This window comes from Zootermopsis nevadensis, unplaced genomic scaffold (assembly GCF_977971745.1).
Source record: "Zootermopsis nevadensis isolate Lab colony 2312 unplaced genomic scaffold, Znev_1.0 Znev_ptg000020l, whole genome shotgun sequence".
Classification (NCBI taxonomy): Eukaryota; Metazoa; Arthropoda; class Insecta; order Blattodea; family Termopsidae; genus Zootermopsis; species Zootermopsis nevadensis.
This window is the reverse complement of record NW_028259152.1, coordinates 13016895-13035756: the sequence shown is the minus strand read 5'-3', so window position 1 is coordinate 13035756 and position 18862 is coordinate 13016895. Positions and strand designations below refer to the sequence as shown.

The 18862-nt window shown below is 40.0% G+C and overlaps 1 protein-coding gene across 22 annotated transcripts in view; it reads left to right on the top strand.

The window, feature by feature from the left end:
- The window catches only part of LOC110831748 (CUGBP Elav-like family member 1), a 1322428-nt gene that overhangs the window by 1053278 nt on the left and 250288 nt on the right, over positions 1-18862 (top strand). For all 22 annotated transcript variants that reach the window (XM_087351842.1, XM_087351829.1, XM_087351836.1 and 19 more), the window contains one exon: positions 9177-9225. In XM_087351842.1, the coding sequence (XP_087207968.1) occupies positions 9177-9225 (49 nt within the window). The remainder of the gene's footprint in view (positions 1-9176; positions 9226-18862) is intronic.

Sequence of the window (18862 nt, the reverse complement as noted above, 5' to 3'; positions counted from 1 at the left end):
TGGGGTTTGATTGCTGGTTTTGTGGTATTTCATTGTGTTCTGCTATGGACGCACGAAATACACAAACAGGCTCACGTACCCACAGTCATTGGGAAAGGAGGGACCTGGTTTACATGGAGTTGCTGTAATTTGATTTTAACCATGGCCCATTCTGTTCTTGTGGTTAAGGTTTCCTGCTGAGCGCGGAATGTAGCATTATTAATTGCTGGTTTTGATACAACCCTCTTTGAGGGCTGCCAGACCGCGCAAGCGAGATTATCGTCCGCTGCTGTCAACCTGAAATCATTTAGAATAAATTGTGTGCTTGATATGCAGTTAAATAGCGTGGTTAGTGTGATAAATTACATAAGTAGACAGTTTAGTTTTTGTGCCAAGAGTTAAACGATTTATGTAAACTTACATTCCATTAATCTAGCCTGTATTTTATAACTGTCCGTTTACAGACGGACGTACGGATGACACTACAAACCTTTCTTTCCTCATAAAATAACGAAACTAAAGATATTGCTAGCCTCTGAATAATATGAACCTCTATATGGTATACTTGCTACAGTTTCATTTATGAAGGATCTGTTGAGAACAAATGTCTAATATGGACAAAAAATTGTGCACAAGGACATAATGGTTTCCGTCTCGAGTTGGGTTGTTTTCTGGATTGAAGTGGAAAATGCTAAGAGTTTAATTCCTTTTGTGACGACTGTGACGAAAGTTCTCATTTCGTGACGGTGAACTTTATATCAGCTCAGTATCTTCCCGTTGTTTAAGAAAGGCTCTTTGCTATTTCCTAAATTATTTCCTTGTATTGGTTATTTTAGAACTCGTACAGCGATTGGTAATTTTTCTGGGTTCTTAAATCAAAACGTGGTTATCAGTGGCAGCTCCCTCCTTGCGTTCCCCAGGTCCCTTCGTCGACCGTCGTTGGTTCTGCCCGGAAGAACTACTCTAACTGCAGGGTTCTAGTTATCCTTCCATTAATTAACACAGCTGCTAAAGACACAACCACTTGTCTCTTAGGGATGGGTTTTGTCGCCAGGTGGAACGTGTTAACGCGGCCGGCATTTCATAAGGAGGCTACGTGTAGTAAAAAGAATTTAAAATGGGGGAGTTGGACAAAAGGTCTGTTTAGTGTTGGTATGGGAGATTGTGCCAAGAATGTAGTCGACGTGTGGCTTTGCTTCCGATTCAAAATTAGAACATGTGGAGATTTTGTGTTTGCGCGCGCATTTGCCCCAGTATCGGTCATAAGTGGCACATGGCTTATTCTAATGGAATTTCTACCTCTTTTCTTGCCTTGTCTCTATTTAGACGTATTTATTCTTCTTTAATTTCGTCCTTCTATCATGCACGCAATCAGACACACTCATTTTGGGGCGGTCTGTGTGGAGGTAACGCTGTAGATTTTTTACCCGAGAGGTACCCGGTTCGAATATGGTATGACACACCAGATACCCCTACTGACGTTTTTAATCATTTGTGTTGGTACTTTCAGCCGAATGCCTGGCCAGTACCTCGAAATAGGTACACTTTGATAAAAAATTTATATTCTTACCATTTGTAATAGTGATTATCTTCTCGTCTCATACGTCGCTAAATTATCCTTGTAGCGGACACGTCTGAGATCTTCACAGACCTTATTTAAATCGACCATTCATGAAGTGACTTCGCAATCCTAGTTGCTGCAAGTGAGGCAGTAGGTATATATGTGGCCCTTGTCGATGTGACATACATGAATTCCAACTGTTCTTTGTAGTAGACCGTAAACCGTTTCCCCATTGCGTAATGATTTTGTTCATTAGTTTCTATTGGCACTCTGTTTTCGTTGTGAGATGTGCCGGTAGTTGTCAGGTTCAGCCACGCCAAAACCGCGCAGTGACGAGAATACTCCACTGTCTGTCTCTTTCTTGAACTTTACAAGGTATGGCGCCATTTCGGCATTGTATTGAACAAAATAACGACTTGCAGTTCAGTGCACTCTATAGTACTACTTAACTAACTGTCAATTAAGTAATGTTTATCCAAGTGATTCCATGGTAATGTTTTTTTTTTTGAACAGTAGGCCGTTATTCAAAGTAACGGAAAGTTTCTCCAGTTGAGGGATACGAAGGCAAATCACTGTTGTCATGAAAGTCCGCCACTGAATTGTGTCCTTAGGAAGTTAAATTAATTACTTTCACATCCTTAAAATAGTTCGCTTCCTTCGTTCCAATTAATCATTCATTATCACTTCCAATTTTGTGTTTTTTAACCGCATAGTTAGGAGATCGTTGTTAAGTGAACTTTGTAAGAAACAAACAACTCTCTTTGGGGGTTGGGCGACTGAGATTTGACCCCCAACAAGGGCAGGGCTTATCACTTCTCTGCTGTCCCTAGACCGACTCTGGGTTCCACACAGCCTTCTGTCAAATAAGGAATTCGGAAGTGGTAAAGAGTGCAGCGTGCCTGAGTAGTTTGCATAATTTATACTTTGATGCCGTCAGGACGAAGAAATTGGCATTAGATCACAGTACTGCTGTGTGTAAGTCTGCTTTTAGGGGCTATATAACCCATTCAGCTTTTGAATCACTTAGGCACTAGCGTCACTTTAATATAGTACTGTGCTCACCATCACAAGTCCTGCTTATCTAAATATAAATTGACATTAAGAACAAGAGATTTGCGGGGTCGTAAGTCAGTGAAGAAGGAATATGGGGTCAATCGTTCAGTCCGGAACTGCTTCTTGTTGTTATTTATGTTCGCGGGCTCCGCATTAGATGTGTATCACTGCGCCGGACTTCGAATGCCCCCGGCCCCCTCCAAATAGACGCAACATCATTACAAGACATTGAGTCTTTGAAGTTATATACAATTGATACCTGACTGCAGTTGAATTAAATTCTGCTGAGCCAAGTTCTTTGTCATTTATCCACGAGGTCTTTTTCCTTTGCTTTCTTTATTCGTTAAGCTTATTTATTCCTTACTTTATATTGTTTATTTTTCATTCCGTTTTCTCCTCCCGCCTTTATATACTTATCCTTCCTTGCTTCCTTCTATCCTCCCCTTAATGTCGCAGTTTTTTGTGAATATTTATTGTTATTTTACAACATACAAATGATAAATTTTGTGTATGAAACCGAAAATGCATATGTCGTTGTAGTGTGATCTGTGCGCTGAGCTAAAGCCGTGAAGATTTGGGCAACCCCCACCCCACTAGAATTTCTTGGATATAGTTTGTGTACCGCATGGAGGTACTGCCCAAACCTTTCGGAGACGGGTTTATCATCATTATCGTCTAGCGGTTAGAACGCTGGCCTTGTAATCCTGGGGTCTCGGGTTCGATTCCCGGCGGTGCCCGAATTTATAACTTGTGTTGGGCAAGGCCGTGGTCTAGGCAACACGGAGTTTTCCTCCGGAGGCTTCCCCGGTTTCTCCGTGGCATCCCAACGATTATTCCATTCACACACAGAAAAAGGCAATGGCAAACCACTTCTGGATCATCTGCCAAGAACGTATATGAACAGGTCCCAGTCCGAGAAAAGGGTGGAAGGATCCTGTTCATATGGACCTGTCGTAAGACAGAACACTACAAATAAAAAAATAAAAGGGTAACACACAGGGTACAAACTTGAATTATTAACAATATTATTACACCTCGATACTAATTTCTTACCATTGTTTTCAAGGGCAAAGTAAATTGCTATTCAATCAGAGACACGTAGTATTCGTGTGTTTACAAGACAGATAAGAGAAATGTCTACCTTCCACGCGCATTAAAGTCATAGTGCTTCATCTAAGTGCATCACTGATGCTGTCATACGCAGATTTGTGGATTTTTAAAAAAAAAAAATACAAACAGTTTGTCCTTTGAGGACTCTCTCTCGATACAAGAAAGTGTGTCTTTGTTTATTGATGAAAGTAAATGTTATAGGTAGAAATGAAGAGAATGCTAAAATTGTACCAAGCCTCACACCACGCCATAATTTCTGCAGAGGAATGAATATGCTAAATGCTTGGTTGATCGTAGTACTGGGTGGAGGTGAATGATGATTACCTTCGCTTTCTTTCAGCTTTATCTCTGGGATGGCGACTTGTGGTTCTAAATGTTCTGGCTGTTCGATTCAACTAAGGTTCGATTCCTGGCAGGGACAGAACATTTTGTCTTGCCACCACGTACCCGTTCTTGCGGTCTCCAATGGATATAATTCGGGACTCAGCCTTGTAGCAATGAGACTGGGGAACTGTGGACTGTAAAGCTGACAATTCATCGAACTTCAGCTGAGGCTCTCCGGCTAATAAAGTGGCCGAACGTGAACGCACCGATAATACCTTAATGGTTTTGTGTCCAAAGTGACCTGCAAGAACGAAGACGATAGTAAACGAATACGTCCACACCAACTCTCTTAAGGTGATTGGCTTATGACGGCACGTGATATGCGCAGAATCGTCCAAAACTCAGCCGCCGTTGTTCGTGTCGTTAACATTAGATAGCTGGAGACATTTTATAGAGTGGAGTTTATTATTGTCGGCTAGGGACACTAAGACGATATCCCCTGCAGAAATCTCAAGTATGATTTCATATCTGCCGGGTTTTTTTAAAAGCTTATTCGTATTCGTGCATGAACTGCTAGAAATACACTTTTGATGAAACATGTTGGCAGAAGGAGGGATTTGAGGGGGGGGGGGCTGAGGTGAGGACAGTAATTCTACCTGTGCTATCATCATGTCGCTCTGTAAGAGGAGAGAATCAATTTATTATGAAATAAAACTACGCACCTTCTCTCACTTTACAACCTCGGGGCTATGTAGAACACATTCATTCATGCAAATTTTACCACCTTGTTCTCCATCCGAGAAAGTATGTTAAGAATTAAAAATAAAAGAGACTCGGATTTGCATAAGCACAGAAATTGCTTAGTGTATGTATGTCTGGTCCTTAGAGGGTAATTAGAAAAGAAAGGGTTTTGTTCGCGAAAGGAAGTTCTCAGAATCGGAGCACCTAGAATTTATATCAATATACAAACCTTGATGAATTTTTACTAACTTTTCCTTTTATCTTCCTTCCCTCTTTGCGTCACTGTCTTCATGCCCTGTCTTCTTTCTTTTACATTTCTTCTTCTTCTTCTTCCTATGTACTTAATTCTGTTTGCTGTATCTTTTCCTAGAACTCACATCTCCTTCCTTTACCTACGATTTGTTGATATTTCAGTATGCATTATATCAAGTGCCAATAGTTTTCAGCAGATATTTAGTGTCGAGCAGGACGTGTAAAAAAAGTAAAGTTTGTCCCACTATACACCATGTAGGCGTTTGGGGTGAGTGGAGGTATAGCTCCTCTCTTCCTTGACCCCGGCACTAGATGGGGGTGAGTGGTCAGCATCACGCCCCGGCCGGCTTTACCCCTGGGAAAGGACCCCGGTACCCATTGTAGAGGAGGCTGGGTGGGCCCCAGAGCCGGTCTGGACGCAGGCTAGAGGAAAAATCCTCTGCCCACGTCGGGGATTGAACCCCGGCCGTCCAGCCCGTAGCCAGTCACTATACTGACTGAGCTATCCCGGCTATCCAGGACGTGTACTTACGAATAATCTCGAGGAATATCACTGAATGGGCTCACGTCAAGATGGCTTTCACAGTGTCCTGCCACTCATATAAGAGTTTCATGTCGTTCACCTACTGTATGAGTGGCAGAAGAGAATTAGCAAGTGTACAGATAAATGTGATTGGTTTTCACACTATTTCTCCCTCTTCAGGACGAAAACGTATCTGTTATTTCTGTCGTAAAAATTCAGTTAACGAGGCGTAGTGTTTTAGTGACAGGATACCACTATCAGGTGTCTTTGATTTTGTATTACGATAATTATTCTGAATATGGACTTGCGTCGCTGTAGGATAGTTGTTAACACTTCTTCTTCGTATTCGGTAGGTCCCGCGTTCAAGAATCAGCCCGGTGACCGTCTATCCAGACTTAAGTGTTTAGTTTTTCTCATCCCCCCCCTGGCAAATGTCGAGATAGTGCCCTTAATTATGCCACAGCAGCTTTCTGTCATGTCCAATTCACTTTTCATTAATCATTCAACTCTGCAGGCCTACCTACTGCGCTACGAACAGCGTAGTTTATTAAACTACAAATAAATACGTATTCCGAACGTGCGTGTCTCAGTTAATGATAATGGTAATAATGATTGTATGATAAAGTAAAGAATGTAATTAATAATTATTTACGTACCACTAGAAAATAAATATTAGAATAATTTAAGTGTAAAAGTATGGACAGAACACATTTTCACACTGATCGCAATCAGAGCTTGTAGAAAATTTCTAACGATGACGGGATTAGCGTAGTAAAATATTCTTTATCAGAAAATATAATTGCCACAAATGCAGCACTTCTATATGGACCTACGTTTTTACATTTTCTATTCAAAATGGTGTGGAACTTTACACTCTACACCAGGTGTTCTTAGGATGATGAAATGGATTCTGTATGTAGAGAGAATAAAATACGTACAGAAGTCTAATTGGGAAGCCTGCACGGAAGAGACCGCTGGGATCATCGAAACGTATACAGGACAGTTACATTAAAATGGTTCTTGGGGAATTGGAATGGGAGAATGTGGATTGGATTCATATGGCACGGAACGGGCGTTTCATCAACGTCTGGTGGTACACTGTAATGAACCTTAAGGTTTCATAGAAGGATGGGAACTTATTGATCAGCTGAGCGACTGTTAGATTTTCAAGAAGGATTCTTCTTCATGGAGTAATTTGAGTTCGTTATGGTCTTCAACAAGGTTACGCATTACCGTCGTCGATTTCGAACTTCACTTCGAAATACGCCAATAGGAAGATGTAAAAACTCTCCGCAGACTAGATTTTAACAGGACACTTAAGTTTCTGGTCCGTACTGCTGATATTAATTGACTAAACTGAAAAGAAGAGAGACATTTGTGATTTTAAGTGGAGTTGTGAGAATAATTTTAAAATCAAATTTAAAGAAGTGCATTTTGAAAAAAAAAAATGGGGTGGATTCAGATGAATGAGGATTCAGTACAAAGGCGGGCCCCTAGAATGCTATAATACGCCATTGGTTTCCATATATGTGGCGGTTTTATAGACAAACCGACTGAAGTATCGACTTCTTAAGCGATATCCTGCTTTACGTGGTCAGATAGCCTTCTTTAAAATGAACTTGCACACAGCTCTGAACATTATAACGCAGTCGGTATGTTGCTAAATTCTACGAATATCTGGACATCCCTGTTACATTTCTGACGTAGTGCTTTTTGAGTGGAGAGAAGAGGTGTCTGTACTCTTTGTTGAATCAACACAACGCTCAGAGACCAATGGTTTAATGTTTAATGTCATCGCAACACAGAACATGTTGAAGTTAGCACTGGAGATGTATCTAGTTGAGAGCTCTAACGAACCAGAAAATATTAACACTTGTTCTTGCGTTGTTTGTTCAACGTTTAACATTTTGTGTATCTGCACCACAACTGAAACATTTCGAATTATTTAGTGTGAAAACCAGTTTTACCAAAACTAAATTTATGGAAATGTGTGGAAATATCATTCGAGGAGTAAACATTGTGCCAAACGGAAAACTTGTGGAACAGATATTACAATTTATGAAGGATGCCTTATTTTACGCCACAGAAGGGGTATAAATAAAATTACAACCTGCAACAAAATAAGTGGCAACATTGAGAGAAACTGGACAAACACACGTTATCAGAAACAAAAATAAGTAAACATATACCATAAGATTTTAAGCAACACGAATGTTGTGTAATACCAATGAAATACTGACATAAGAAGTAAATATTTAAAATATTATCTGTGAAATTTATGACTTTTTAAAATAATTGGCCACAAGATACGTAGAACGAAGTGAAACAGTAACAAAGCAGGCATTCGTAACACAAACAATGCGGCGAAGAGGTCCTGGATGCCCGAAGGAAAATAAGGAACAACGAGCTACACCTGGACAGACGGACGAGTCAGCTGTGCCAAGTCCTGCGAAGTTCATGATGATACGCCTTGAACTCTTCACCACATTTGTAGGATCATCAACTCAAGGGAGTGGGAGGTGAAGAAATGCTTACAGTGTTGTAGTCGAAAAATCTCAACAATGAAATAGACCTGTTGTGTATTCTGAAGCAAAACTGCCCCCTATTTGGGATAAGGCATTCCCCCTTTTTATCGTCTTTGAACTGGAAACGGATCTCACACACCGGTAGTAAATCCATTAAACCTCATCAGTTTTAAAGAGTACTGACGATGGTGTGTTACAATCGGGATCATTAGGTCCAGTGATTGATGTTACCTCTTTTTTTCATACCCAACTGATTAGATGCCCTTCCCACATTTTTAACATGAAGATGGAAGCAGATCCAACTTCCGAAACGTAATGTTTTTTTAAACACAGACGATGGCCATAGTTCAATAATTTAGTGACCCCCATTAAGCCTCTTTTTTTGTAGGTTGTAATATACCAATTGTTTCTTGGGCATTGCTATTCGTCAAAGTGGCGCAACCACAACTGGCTGCTGCATCATGACAACGCGCCAGCGCACACCGCCCTCAAAGTTCGGCAGTTTTTGGCCTCAAACACCATGGCCGTCATCCCGCACCCTCCTTAGCTCCGTGTGACTTCTTCCTCTTCCCAAAGATGAAAATTCAGCTAAAGGGAAGGAGATTTGAGACGATAGAAGAGATTCAGGCAGAATCGCAGATGGTGCTTGACAGGCTGACAAAGAAAGATTTCCAGGGATGCTTCCATTCTTGGCAGCGGCGCTGGGATCGTTGTGTTCACTCCCAGGGGAACTACTTCGAGGGTGATAGATGAATTTAATACCTGAGATAAGTGTACGGGTTTTTATAGGCGCAGTCTGGAAACATTCCGATCGCACCTCGTGCTGCATTATGCTTCTGATGAATTAATCGTAGGGTTTTATTCGTTTTATTGTCATTTTCTTTATCAACGTTCTGGTAATAATTGTTGTAGTGATAGTAGGAAAAGGATGACAAGTGGTAGTATTAGTGGTGGTTGCAGTAAGAGTCGTCCATGATTTGTTATTTGCCACGAATTGATGGTGACTAATTCCTGTGCATTATATCTGAAGTATGAAAACATACTTCTAATAGACTTTGACAACTTTGCTGAAGATTATAACTTTGCATATATTTTCTTTCTTTTGCAGATGCATCATCCTATTCAAATGAAACCAGCTGACAGTGAAAACAGAAATGGTGAGTAGTTTACGTTATTGTACATACGCAAGAACTAGTCCGTTTCTAAACGTTCATGACTACAACTTCATAAATACAGTGTTAACTCTGGCGTTTATACACTTTGTCTTGAAGTTACATTCTAGTTGCATAGGAGAAGGATTCTGAGGCGAATTGACCAGTACTGTTAATGTCAGGCACAGATTATAATTTTTGGATATTATTTCCCTAATATCAACCGACTAGGAGAAAGATAAACACCGAACTACATGAAAAAACTTAAGGTTGATAGCGTAGTGAAAGGATTGATAAAAAGATTGTTAGATAAAAAGTTGGCGACTCATCGCCCTGACGATGGAAGCAGTAAGATAATCTGAAACGTTGGTAAACATCTAACAGACTACACGTCGGTATAACCCAGAAGATGAAGGTACGTGTCTGAGCATGCATGCAACTATAAGCGTGCAGACTGAAGAGTGGTAGTAAAACGGATAATTCGCTGCAAAGAGGAAGACGTATGAAGGACCATGTAGCTTCAATGGGTGGCCGAAGATAGGATGGAATGACGTATTTCTCGTGGTGAGCTTACGGTTACAAGTTACAATGTAGTGGTCATGGTAATACGCATCACATGCGCCACCTAGGGCTTGTGAGTGTAAGCAGGGAATGTTGAATCACTCGATATTTCAGCCAAAATATATATAAATAAGAATTCTATATAGATCTGAAGGGAAAATAGAGGGTGATTCTAAAAGGACTTTACAACTTTGGAAGTGTATAGAAATTTAATCAGAAAGCTCACAGAAATTTTTTTCAGGTGGGATGTCTGCCGGATCACCAATGGCAATCACATCGAACCGAAACGACTATTTGAGGTAAAACATGATTTGTTTTGTTACAAAATGACACCTCAACCGATTCTGTAAGCCTTCTGAATAAATTTCTATACACTTTCAAAGGTGTAAAGTCCTTTTAGAATCACCCTGTATAATAGTGAAAAACCTCAATTCATTATGTGAGCAGAGGAACGTCATTTGAATGGGTTGTAAAAATTAATGGTTTTATGCCCCCCGTTATATCGACGTGTAGTCTGTTAGAGGTTTACCAACGTTTCAGAGGACCTTACTGCCTCCATCGTCAGGGCGATGAGTCGCCATCTTACCTAATACTCTTTCTACCACTAAATCTATGTAGTAATCGTTTAACTTTGCTATCGACCTCACGTTTTTTTTTTTTTGTACGGTGTTTATTTTCGTGGTGGCCAGCATGCATTTGTGACGAGCTACGTTGCAAGCAAAACTTCTTTAACTTGACGCTTGTTCTCTAAGAGTTGAAAATTTAATAAGTAGCTTTGCCGGAAAGAAACATCTGGTGGGAATAGCGCCGTTTGAAATCGATATATTGACGTCGAAACTTTCAATTTCCATCCCTTGTGCCTTTCCGCTGTAGATCTGCAATATGCATGGCCCCGATGATCACGTGTTTCGTTGTTAATAGCAACAGTGGAGCAACAAAGTCGCTTGTTCGGGGCTTGTTCTTCAACCTTAACACGAAGTATTTTGTCTGCTCAAAGCGTTCTGTATTTGATTCAAGAATCATCATATGAGATTTTATATTCTCACGACTGCTTGTGTGAAGATGGTTGTATTCTGAGTGAATTGTCTGGTAAAATTTACGGATGTTTCGGAAGTATTTACCTCTTCCATCATCAGGGCGCCCTGAATATGACTTATCTTCATGAATCATCATCTTTCCTAACTGCCTCATTCTGTTTCTCAGATTATCACTATATATATTTTCTGTAACGTCCCTTTTCTTTAGTAAGGATTTTATCGTTTTCAGTGGCGAGCTTTCGTATTGGCTGTGTCGAACTTTTAAATTGCCTGTAGGAGTTTATTATATGTTAATTATGAATACTTGAGCTATGGAAGTGGTTAAGAGGTCAACTTACAATAAATTGGAATACACGGTATTTGAAAACGTTTGTAAGTCAGAACCCTAAATATTGTATTTAACACATCTTCTGATTTGGTGTCACCACTAGTAGAAATGAGACTGAGTACAGGCACACCACAATAATCACCGTTTGATTCCTTTGATTTCTATGAAGTCTTATCAGTATGGTTCAATATCTATTGAGGTTAACCTGACCCAACTGTCTGCCGTGCCTGTTTTTCTGCTTGTCGATACTCAACTTCAGTGGTAGAGTGAAAATATCGAAATCACCACATTGACAAACTTACCCCAGTGATCGATTAAGTGGACTATCAGACTGATTAGCTGATTTTTTATTTTATTATTTAGTGTTCTGTCTGACGACAGGTCCATATGAACAGGATCCTTCCATCCTTTTCTCGGACTGGGACCTGTTCATATACGTTCTTGGCAGATGATCCAGAAGTGGTTTGCCATTGCCTTCTTCTGTGTGTGAATGGAGTAATTGTTGGGATGCCACGGAGAAACCGGGGAAGCCCCCGGAGGAAAACTCCGTGTTGCCTAGACCACGGCCTTGGCCAACACAAGTTATAAATTCGGGCACCGCCGGGAATCGAACCCGAGACCCCAGGATTACAAGGCCAGCCTTCTAACCGCTAGACCACCGTGGCACGATTAGCTGATATCGATTAATAATTGAGGCAATTAAATTCAACGTCTGGTTGAATTAATGACTGATTTCGTTGAAGGATTGAGACGATAGTATTCAATGACTGGTCTCATTGAATAAATTAGTTCACAACATTGAATTTTTACGGTGACCGAACATGTTGAACGATTGATTTGAGCACAGTTTCGGACTGGTGTGTAAAAACGATCGAGCTAGTCGAACATGTGAACTTACGTCGATTAAGCTGACTGAACTATGCTCGGCCTCGTTGAAAGATTAAGTTCACAACCTTCATGACTGCCCTGAACGATTCAGCTGACCAAAAGACCTCTTTGATTGAGTTGACTATTATAACAAGCTCTGAGCTGGGACGGTGCTAATAGAAAAATTTTAAGCATGTCTTGTCTTTGCAACATAAACAGCTGATGCAATATCATTAGAAAGGTAGCCTATGTAAGTTACCTAATGTGTTCTAAACGTTTACACATGCATTCACTGCGCTCACTAATTCAACTTACCACAGAATTCGTGGTTTTCAACTTTGTTCCTGGGAAATGTTTGGTATTTGACTTCTGTTTAATGATGCTTTTATTGTGAACGTTTGTTCACTGGAATGCGATTTGTAGCAACTTGTTGGCACAGCGTTTCCTTTGTGTCGTAGACATTGACCCTGGCCGGTGTACAGCAGAAATTGTTTCAAACTTACATATTAGCCTTCGTGTGCCTGGACTGCCAGCCGATATGATGATTATGATACCTGCTGCACTCTAATTAATTGGCATTTGATTAAATTCTAGGTTGAGTGTGGTTTCCTCTTTGTGTATGCCGCTATGAGGTCGGAGAGGGTTATTTGGGGCTTTGGGGTGGGGGAGAATGCGGCTATCGGCTGGAAGAAAGGCACTAAAAGGGGAGACCGTTTGGGGGTAGAAAAGAGAGAGCAAAGGATGATAGTACACAAAGAAGAGACTAATAAGTTGGGGTGAGGGAGTTGGATGAAATTAAAATGCTATACAGCAACGTCAATGAAGATGTGTCTCGGGGAGGGGGTTTATGGAAAGAAAGGGTTTTTTGGGGTAGATTGACTTTCAGGAAATATTTTAATTTGGGGAAGTAGAGATGGTGAAGAAGGTGGGGTGAAATCATTAGGGTCTGGAATAACAAGTTTTCAAAGCAGCAACCCTTTCCAGCTAGAACTACTCTTGTAGAGGGAACTTGGGACGCTGACAACAGGAAGTGCGGACGAAGTTAAATTGCGAAACAATTCGGTGAAGAATGGATAATTTTACATTATGCACCCCGGGGGACCATCAGACTTGACACGAACGCTGCACTCGCATTATATGTAAATTTCACGGGTTTGTTGCTTATACATTATTGAATTTTGATGAAAACAGGAGGAGTGATGGTTCTCGAGGTCCATCTGGTTACCCTGTCTTATATGTAGCTAGAGGAGAATATTAGACGAAAATGTCAAGTCTCGTAGAAACGCCAGTTTTGTGTATATCTATCAAAAAAGCACTCTAGAAAAATTTCGGTAGAACGAAACTGAATTTTATTGGAATTACATACACATGAGGTCAGTATAAAGTCTGTTACTCAGTTTACACAAATTAAACGTTATATATTTTTCAGACACAGGCTTTGTATTGTATGAGTATTGAACTCACAAATGCGTTCTCACCAAATGTCGAATAGTTTGTTACATAAGCGTGCGGACACTGTGACCTCGTCTTGAGTCCCCTCCCGTAATTTCTGTAATGATTGGGCAATTTTTATAAAATCCGTGGGAATGTCATCCTGAATCCGCAGTCTGTTTGTTGTCTTGGCCTTATTAAAATGTCAACAAACATAAAAATCCGGCATCGTTTATATCAAATTTCCAGCCCGTGTACCATAACACAGCGACGTCTAGTGACAGAGTTTTTATTTTTTAACTTTTCACTTAGGCCTGTTATGCTCTTATGGATTTTCTACCGTTAGTATCACGGGTTATGAGTCCCCTTCCTCCACTTGACACTAGTTCACGCCTCTCTCTTGGTAAGAAACTAAAGCTACTCTTTAAGCAATCTCTTGCGTACGTAGGCTGTGTAATTGGACACTCAATTGTCAGTTTAATTAGGCGTGTGTGACAAACAGTGTTTTACAAGATAGGTAAAGTAAACTTAAGCTGTTTTACTATACGCCATGTAGGTCATTTTGGGGGAGAGGACGTATAGCTCCTACTCATTCTTAACCTCGGCACTAGATGGGGGTGAGTGGTCAGCATCACGCACCGGCCGCTCTTTACTCCTGGGAAAGAACCCCGGTACCCATTGGATAGGAGGCTGGGTGGGCCCCAGAACCGGTCTGGAAGCAGAGGCTATACGAAAAATCGCAAAAAATAATTTATACTAATTTCTGTAGTAAACACTGGTACTTGTATCGATGCACGAATATTGAAGACTAAATATACCATGTGATTCAACCCACAGTTCAGAAATTTATGCTAAAATTAAACCCAGCGTGTTTAGTGAATAGTATATATTATGTTGTCTTTCTTTATAATGAGAATTTATTTTTTATTATTTTCGACAGAAATAATCAAATTGCAAGAACACATATGAAGATAATACAAGCCAGAAGTCCTTTCTCCATTCTGTCTTCTTATTTCTTTGGTTTTCCGAGTCATTTTTCTTATTTTATTGAAAAATTTAGATTGATTTTCGTTCAATATTTGCAGGTCAAAAGACTTTTGTGATAAAGTCTTCCGTTTAGTAGATGTTCTGTTTTAGACACTGTACTGTATAATAATATGACTGATATTTGTGGACGCTTAAAATAGGAAATGCATAAAAGGATCGAGCAGTGACGAGTTATATGTCATAATGAATTCAAAAAACCGCAATCCTGAATCAGGGTTCCAAAACCAACAGCTCTTTAAACACGTCTGTTACTTAGCTGACGAACAAGTCTACGAATGTCTGTTGATTCAACCCGCTAACGATAAGACGCGTGTAATTTTTAGAACAGATTATACACCTAATTATTCAGATTAAATTTTTGTTTCGTAGAAGTGAAATTATTTGGTTATTCTATTAGCACTTCATAATTTGCTGTGATGTGCTTGTCTTAACTGTTGATGTGACATTGCTTTCAACTGAAGATGACTATTGTCTTGTGGGGCTTGGTCGTTGTTTCATAGGTGCTGGCTGCTTCCATTATGAGGGACATGACTCAGATGACGAATGCAGTAAGCATCTCTGAAACATCGGTCAGTATCTAGCCAGACTACATGGTACAACACCTCAGAAGACAGGCATATTCATGTTTCTGAGTGAGAACCTGAGATTTGACTTGAATTCAGCTGTTTTTATTTCTATGGGCAATGTAAATAATTTACATTTTTACATATTTATGACGTCATCATGGAAAAGTTGGTGCTGTCTTGTTTTGAGGCAGTATAAATACTAATGTTTGATCTGTACGTATGAGGTCGGCATACAATCTCTATCATCAATCAAGAAAATATAATGTTGGTCTCCGAAAATTTATTTTCTACAAACATTGCACAAATTGGTTCTTCGCCCTTACAAGTTCCCGACCCCTGGTATAGGAAATGAAAAAACATAACACCGACCAACATCGAAAGAATTTCTATCTCCAGCTGTCAGTAGGAATATAAATCACCTTAGGGGTTTGGTGACAGTAAGGAGATTTGGTGATCAATCGAGTGGGCAGCAACTTTCCGCACAGACCACTTCTAAGATTGCTATCATAACAGAGATGCCCTGCGTTTGCTCTTACAGTGTCCTCAGGGCGCGTTCTTCCATCAGTTAGACCTTGTGTATATTTCCGGCAATGGGACAACTTCTCCCAGCTCCGCCGTTTGGTACGATCTTGAATTAGTTCCATTTACGAACCATTTTCACAAACTATCCGTCTTAATATTATTTTCCCCATTATCTCGGTCTACCAAGTGTTACATTAAAGAAAATTTACCCACGAACAAGTGGTGTTGAACGTTGAGGCTTTTTAACAGAGAATTAATTAATTTATTAGTTACTTTTAGATGAATTTATTAGTCTCTTAAATCAGTTATTTAGGAACAGACAGCCTTACTTTCTCACTCCTGAGTTATTCCGGCTGTCTGTTATTGAATTAGTAAGTTATTGGGTGAGCAAGCCAGTCGTTTTGTTATGAGTCAGTTATTTAACCACTTACTCAGTTAATGAGTGTTATTTACTGTTAATCAGTCTTCAGACAGTCGCTTAGTCAGTGTTATTTAGTGTTCTATCACTAAACCTATCTTTTAGTCATAGTTGGATAGTATTCAGTCAACCAGTCATTGAGTTGAAGAAGGCTGTCTTCTGGGTTGTTGTTATTAGAAGCTGACCGACGTTTCAAAGGTCCTTGCTATCTCCATCATTAGGGCGATGGCTCATTGTCCTGATGATGGAGGCAGCAAGGACCTCTGAAACGTCAGTAAACTTCTACCAGATTACACGACGCAACAACCTTGAAGACAGCCATCTTTAGACTCACCGCCGTGAAAATCTCAAATCTTACACAGTCATTGAGTTATTTATTAATTTGATTAGTCAGTAATTTGAGTGGGAAAGAAACTGAATTGTCATCCAACTTTCATCTCAGCTTCAGTGTGACAATCACAACATTAGTGTCTAGTGGTTGTGTACCTTTGGCTGGTATACGTACGGGTAATCGAATCTTTAAATAATATCTGAACCAGGTGTTGGGTCTCCAGCCACACTCATTGGAAATCGATACACACTTCTGTTACACAAAATACACGGAGGCTCTGGCATCTTGAAATATTTCGCAGGCTATCTGTTCAGTGGGGTAAGGTAATCACTCCAGTGGAATTAGTCAGAGATGGTGCCCAAATGTGCATGTATGTACGTGTGTGTTTGGGGGGATGGGGTGGTATTTAGTTTTCTGGTACTCGTTTATGTGTTCTTGTTAAAAATTAAAGGAAAAATCATGTATGAATAATAATGGATGAATTGGCGGACGGATGGTTTGGTGCATGGATTGATAAAGATAGGTGAATGGTAGAATAAACAGGATTAATTTGTGCACGGTAAATGATTGGTTGGATTTAATTAAACAGATGAGTGTGTATGAATAAATCTGTAGATGCTTGGAAGACGGGGTGGATATGTACGTTAAAGGCTTGAGTTGGGTGGGAAAATTAGAACCACGCACAAATGCACCCATGTCGTTGTAGACGAACTTGGGGAATAACAACTGGGTACCGTTTTGTTACTTAATGCAATTTGTGCAACATTCGTTATAGTCTGTATTTGGGTCTTACACCTTTGCAAAATGGTGGGGTTAATTCATATATAAGAATGTGTTTTTGTGTGAATCGTCATTTTGCGTTTCGACTTTTGTGTAATCAGCTCTTAAGTTTTAATTATAAGACAGCTATGCATTGTGTACAAATTTAAACACAGGAAGGAAATAACACGTACACTTACAGAACTGGACAGAATTTTAGCATATCTACATCTTCTTTTGACTGGTTTGTAATTGAAATTTCGGTCTACGTATTTGCTACAGTACAGAATCAATGTAAGTCTTTACTTATACGTTTTGTTTGATTAATTGTGTCCTAGTTGATGATGAAGTCATTCACATTTCTGGGACCCCTCTTTCGAAATTTCTCTTCACTGTTCCTCATCATTGTGTTAAGTGGCTATTTAGAGAGAGAGGTTGCGTGCCTCAGCGCAGAGATGTGTACCTGCCTTCGTCCGGTGCCAAGGAGAATGGCATGGTACCTCGACTTCCCCGGACGCCATAATGTCATTTTTGCATAAGCATTGTGAAAGTTCGCCTTAAATAATACTCATTTGGGCGAATGGAGAGTTTATTATCTTATTTGTTATTGCAAAATTGTTTAGATCCTTTTCGACGTTTGCATCCATTGTAGAAATTAACCGACCGAGTAAGTACTTCATTAACAAATTTCACGAAAGGTTTTAATAATCACTTGGTGAAGAACTTTATGGTGCCAAGGTTCATTATATTGACAAATGCCCACCTGAGCCAGCTTAATCCATATCCTTGACTTCAAACTCTGTATATCTAAGGTGCAATTTAATATTATTCTCGCGTCTTCAGCTGTGTCTGCAAATTGGTCTTGGTTTTGAGACCGAGATTTTGCAAGGTTTTCTCCCCCATCGTATGCAATGTCCAGCTCGTATCTTCCTCCGAGATGTAATAACCATGACGTTATTGGGTAAGGAGTCGTAATTTGCTTCAGTTTGGTGGTCTTTAAACACCCTCGTCTGCGTTCTCATGGAAAATGGAGCCAAATTCAGGATACGGATCGTCGTATACAATGTCTGTGGAGTGAATGTAGCAGATATGGCGATAAAATACTGCATTCCTATTGGCTTCCTGCCGGTGGAATTCCTATAACCCCTGTAACGCGATAGCTTTTGTTTCTTTCAGCAGTACAACAGACCGTTAGGAATTCAATACACCAGTAAGTGATGAAAAAACTGTGTTTTAAAGAACGTATTAGGAATGCGATTGCATCCAGTGAAATATTTAATCTTCCTCATCACAGGGCCATTATGGCAAAACTCCACGCTTTTTGAACCCCCTAAAAGATGTGAGTTGTGAGCTTCATGTTTCGACTTTAGACTTGTTTATATCAGGACTCATATCCGGTCACTTTACTGTTTGACGTGTCCTGGCTCATGATTGTGGTAAATGTCGATGGAGATTTTGCACTTTTTTGGTTTCAACCTTGAGGTTAGTGTGATGTAGGCTTTTCAGTTAAAGAATTGTTTCAATTTCGCTCGGAAAATGTTCACAGACCCTAGAGTACACCGAGAACTAAAAGTGCTGACACCCTTTGATAATGCTGTGCTTCATAGATACTGTGAAACGACTAACAGAGTCTGTTACATCGCTCTTGATCGAAGTGTATCCTTTTGTCTTCATGTGAATAGTGTTTTGTGGTGGTTGTTGAATAACGTGCCCCTTTGTACAATTCCTTTCTTGTCATCTCATTTCTGCCCCCTCGGTCAGTCCATCCGAGTCACT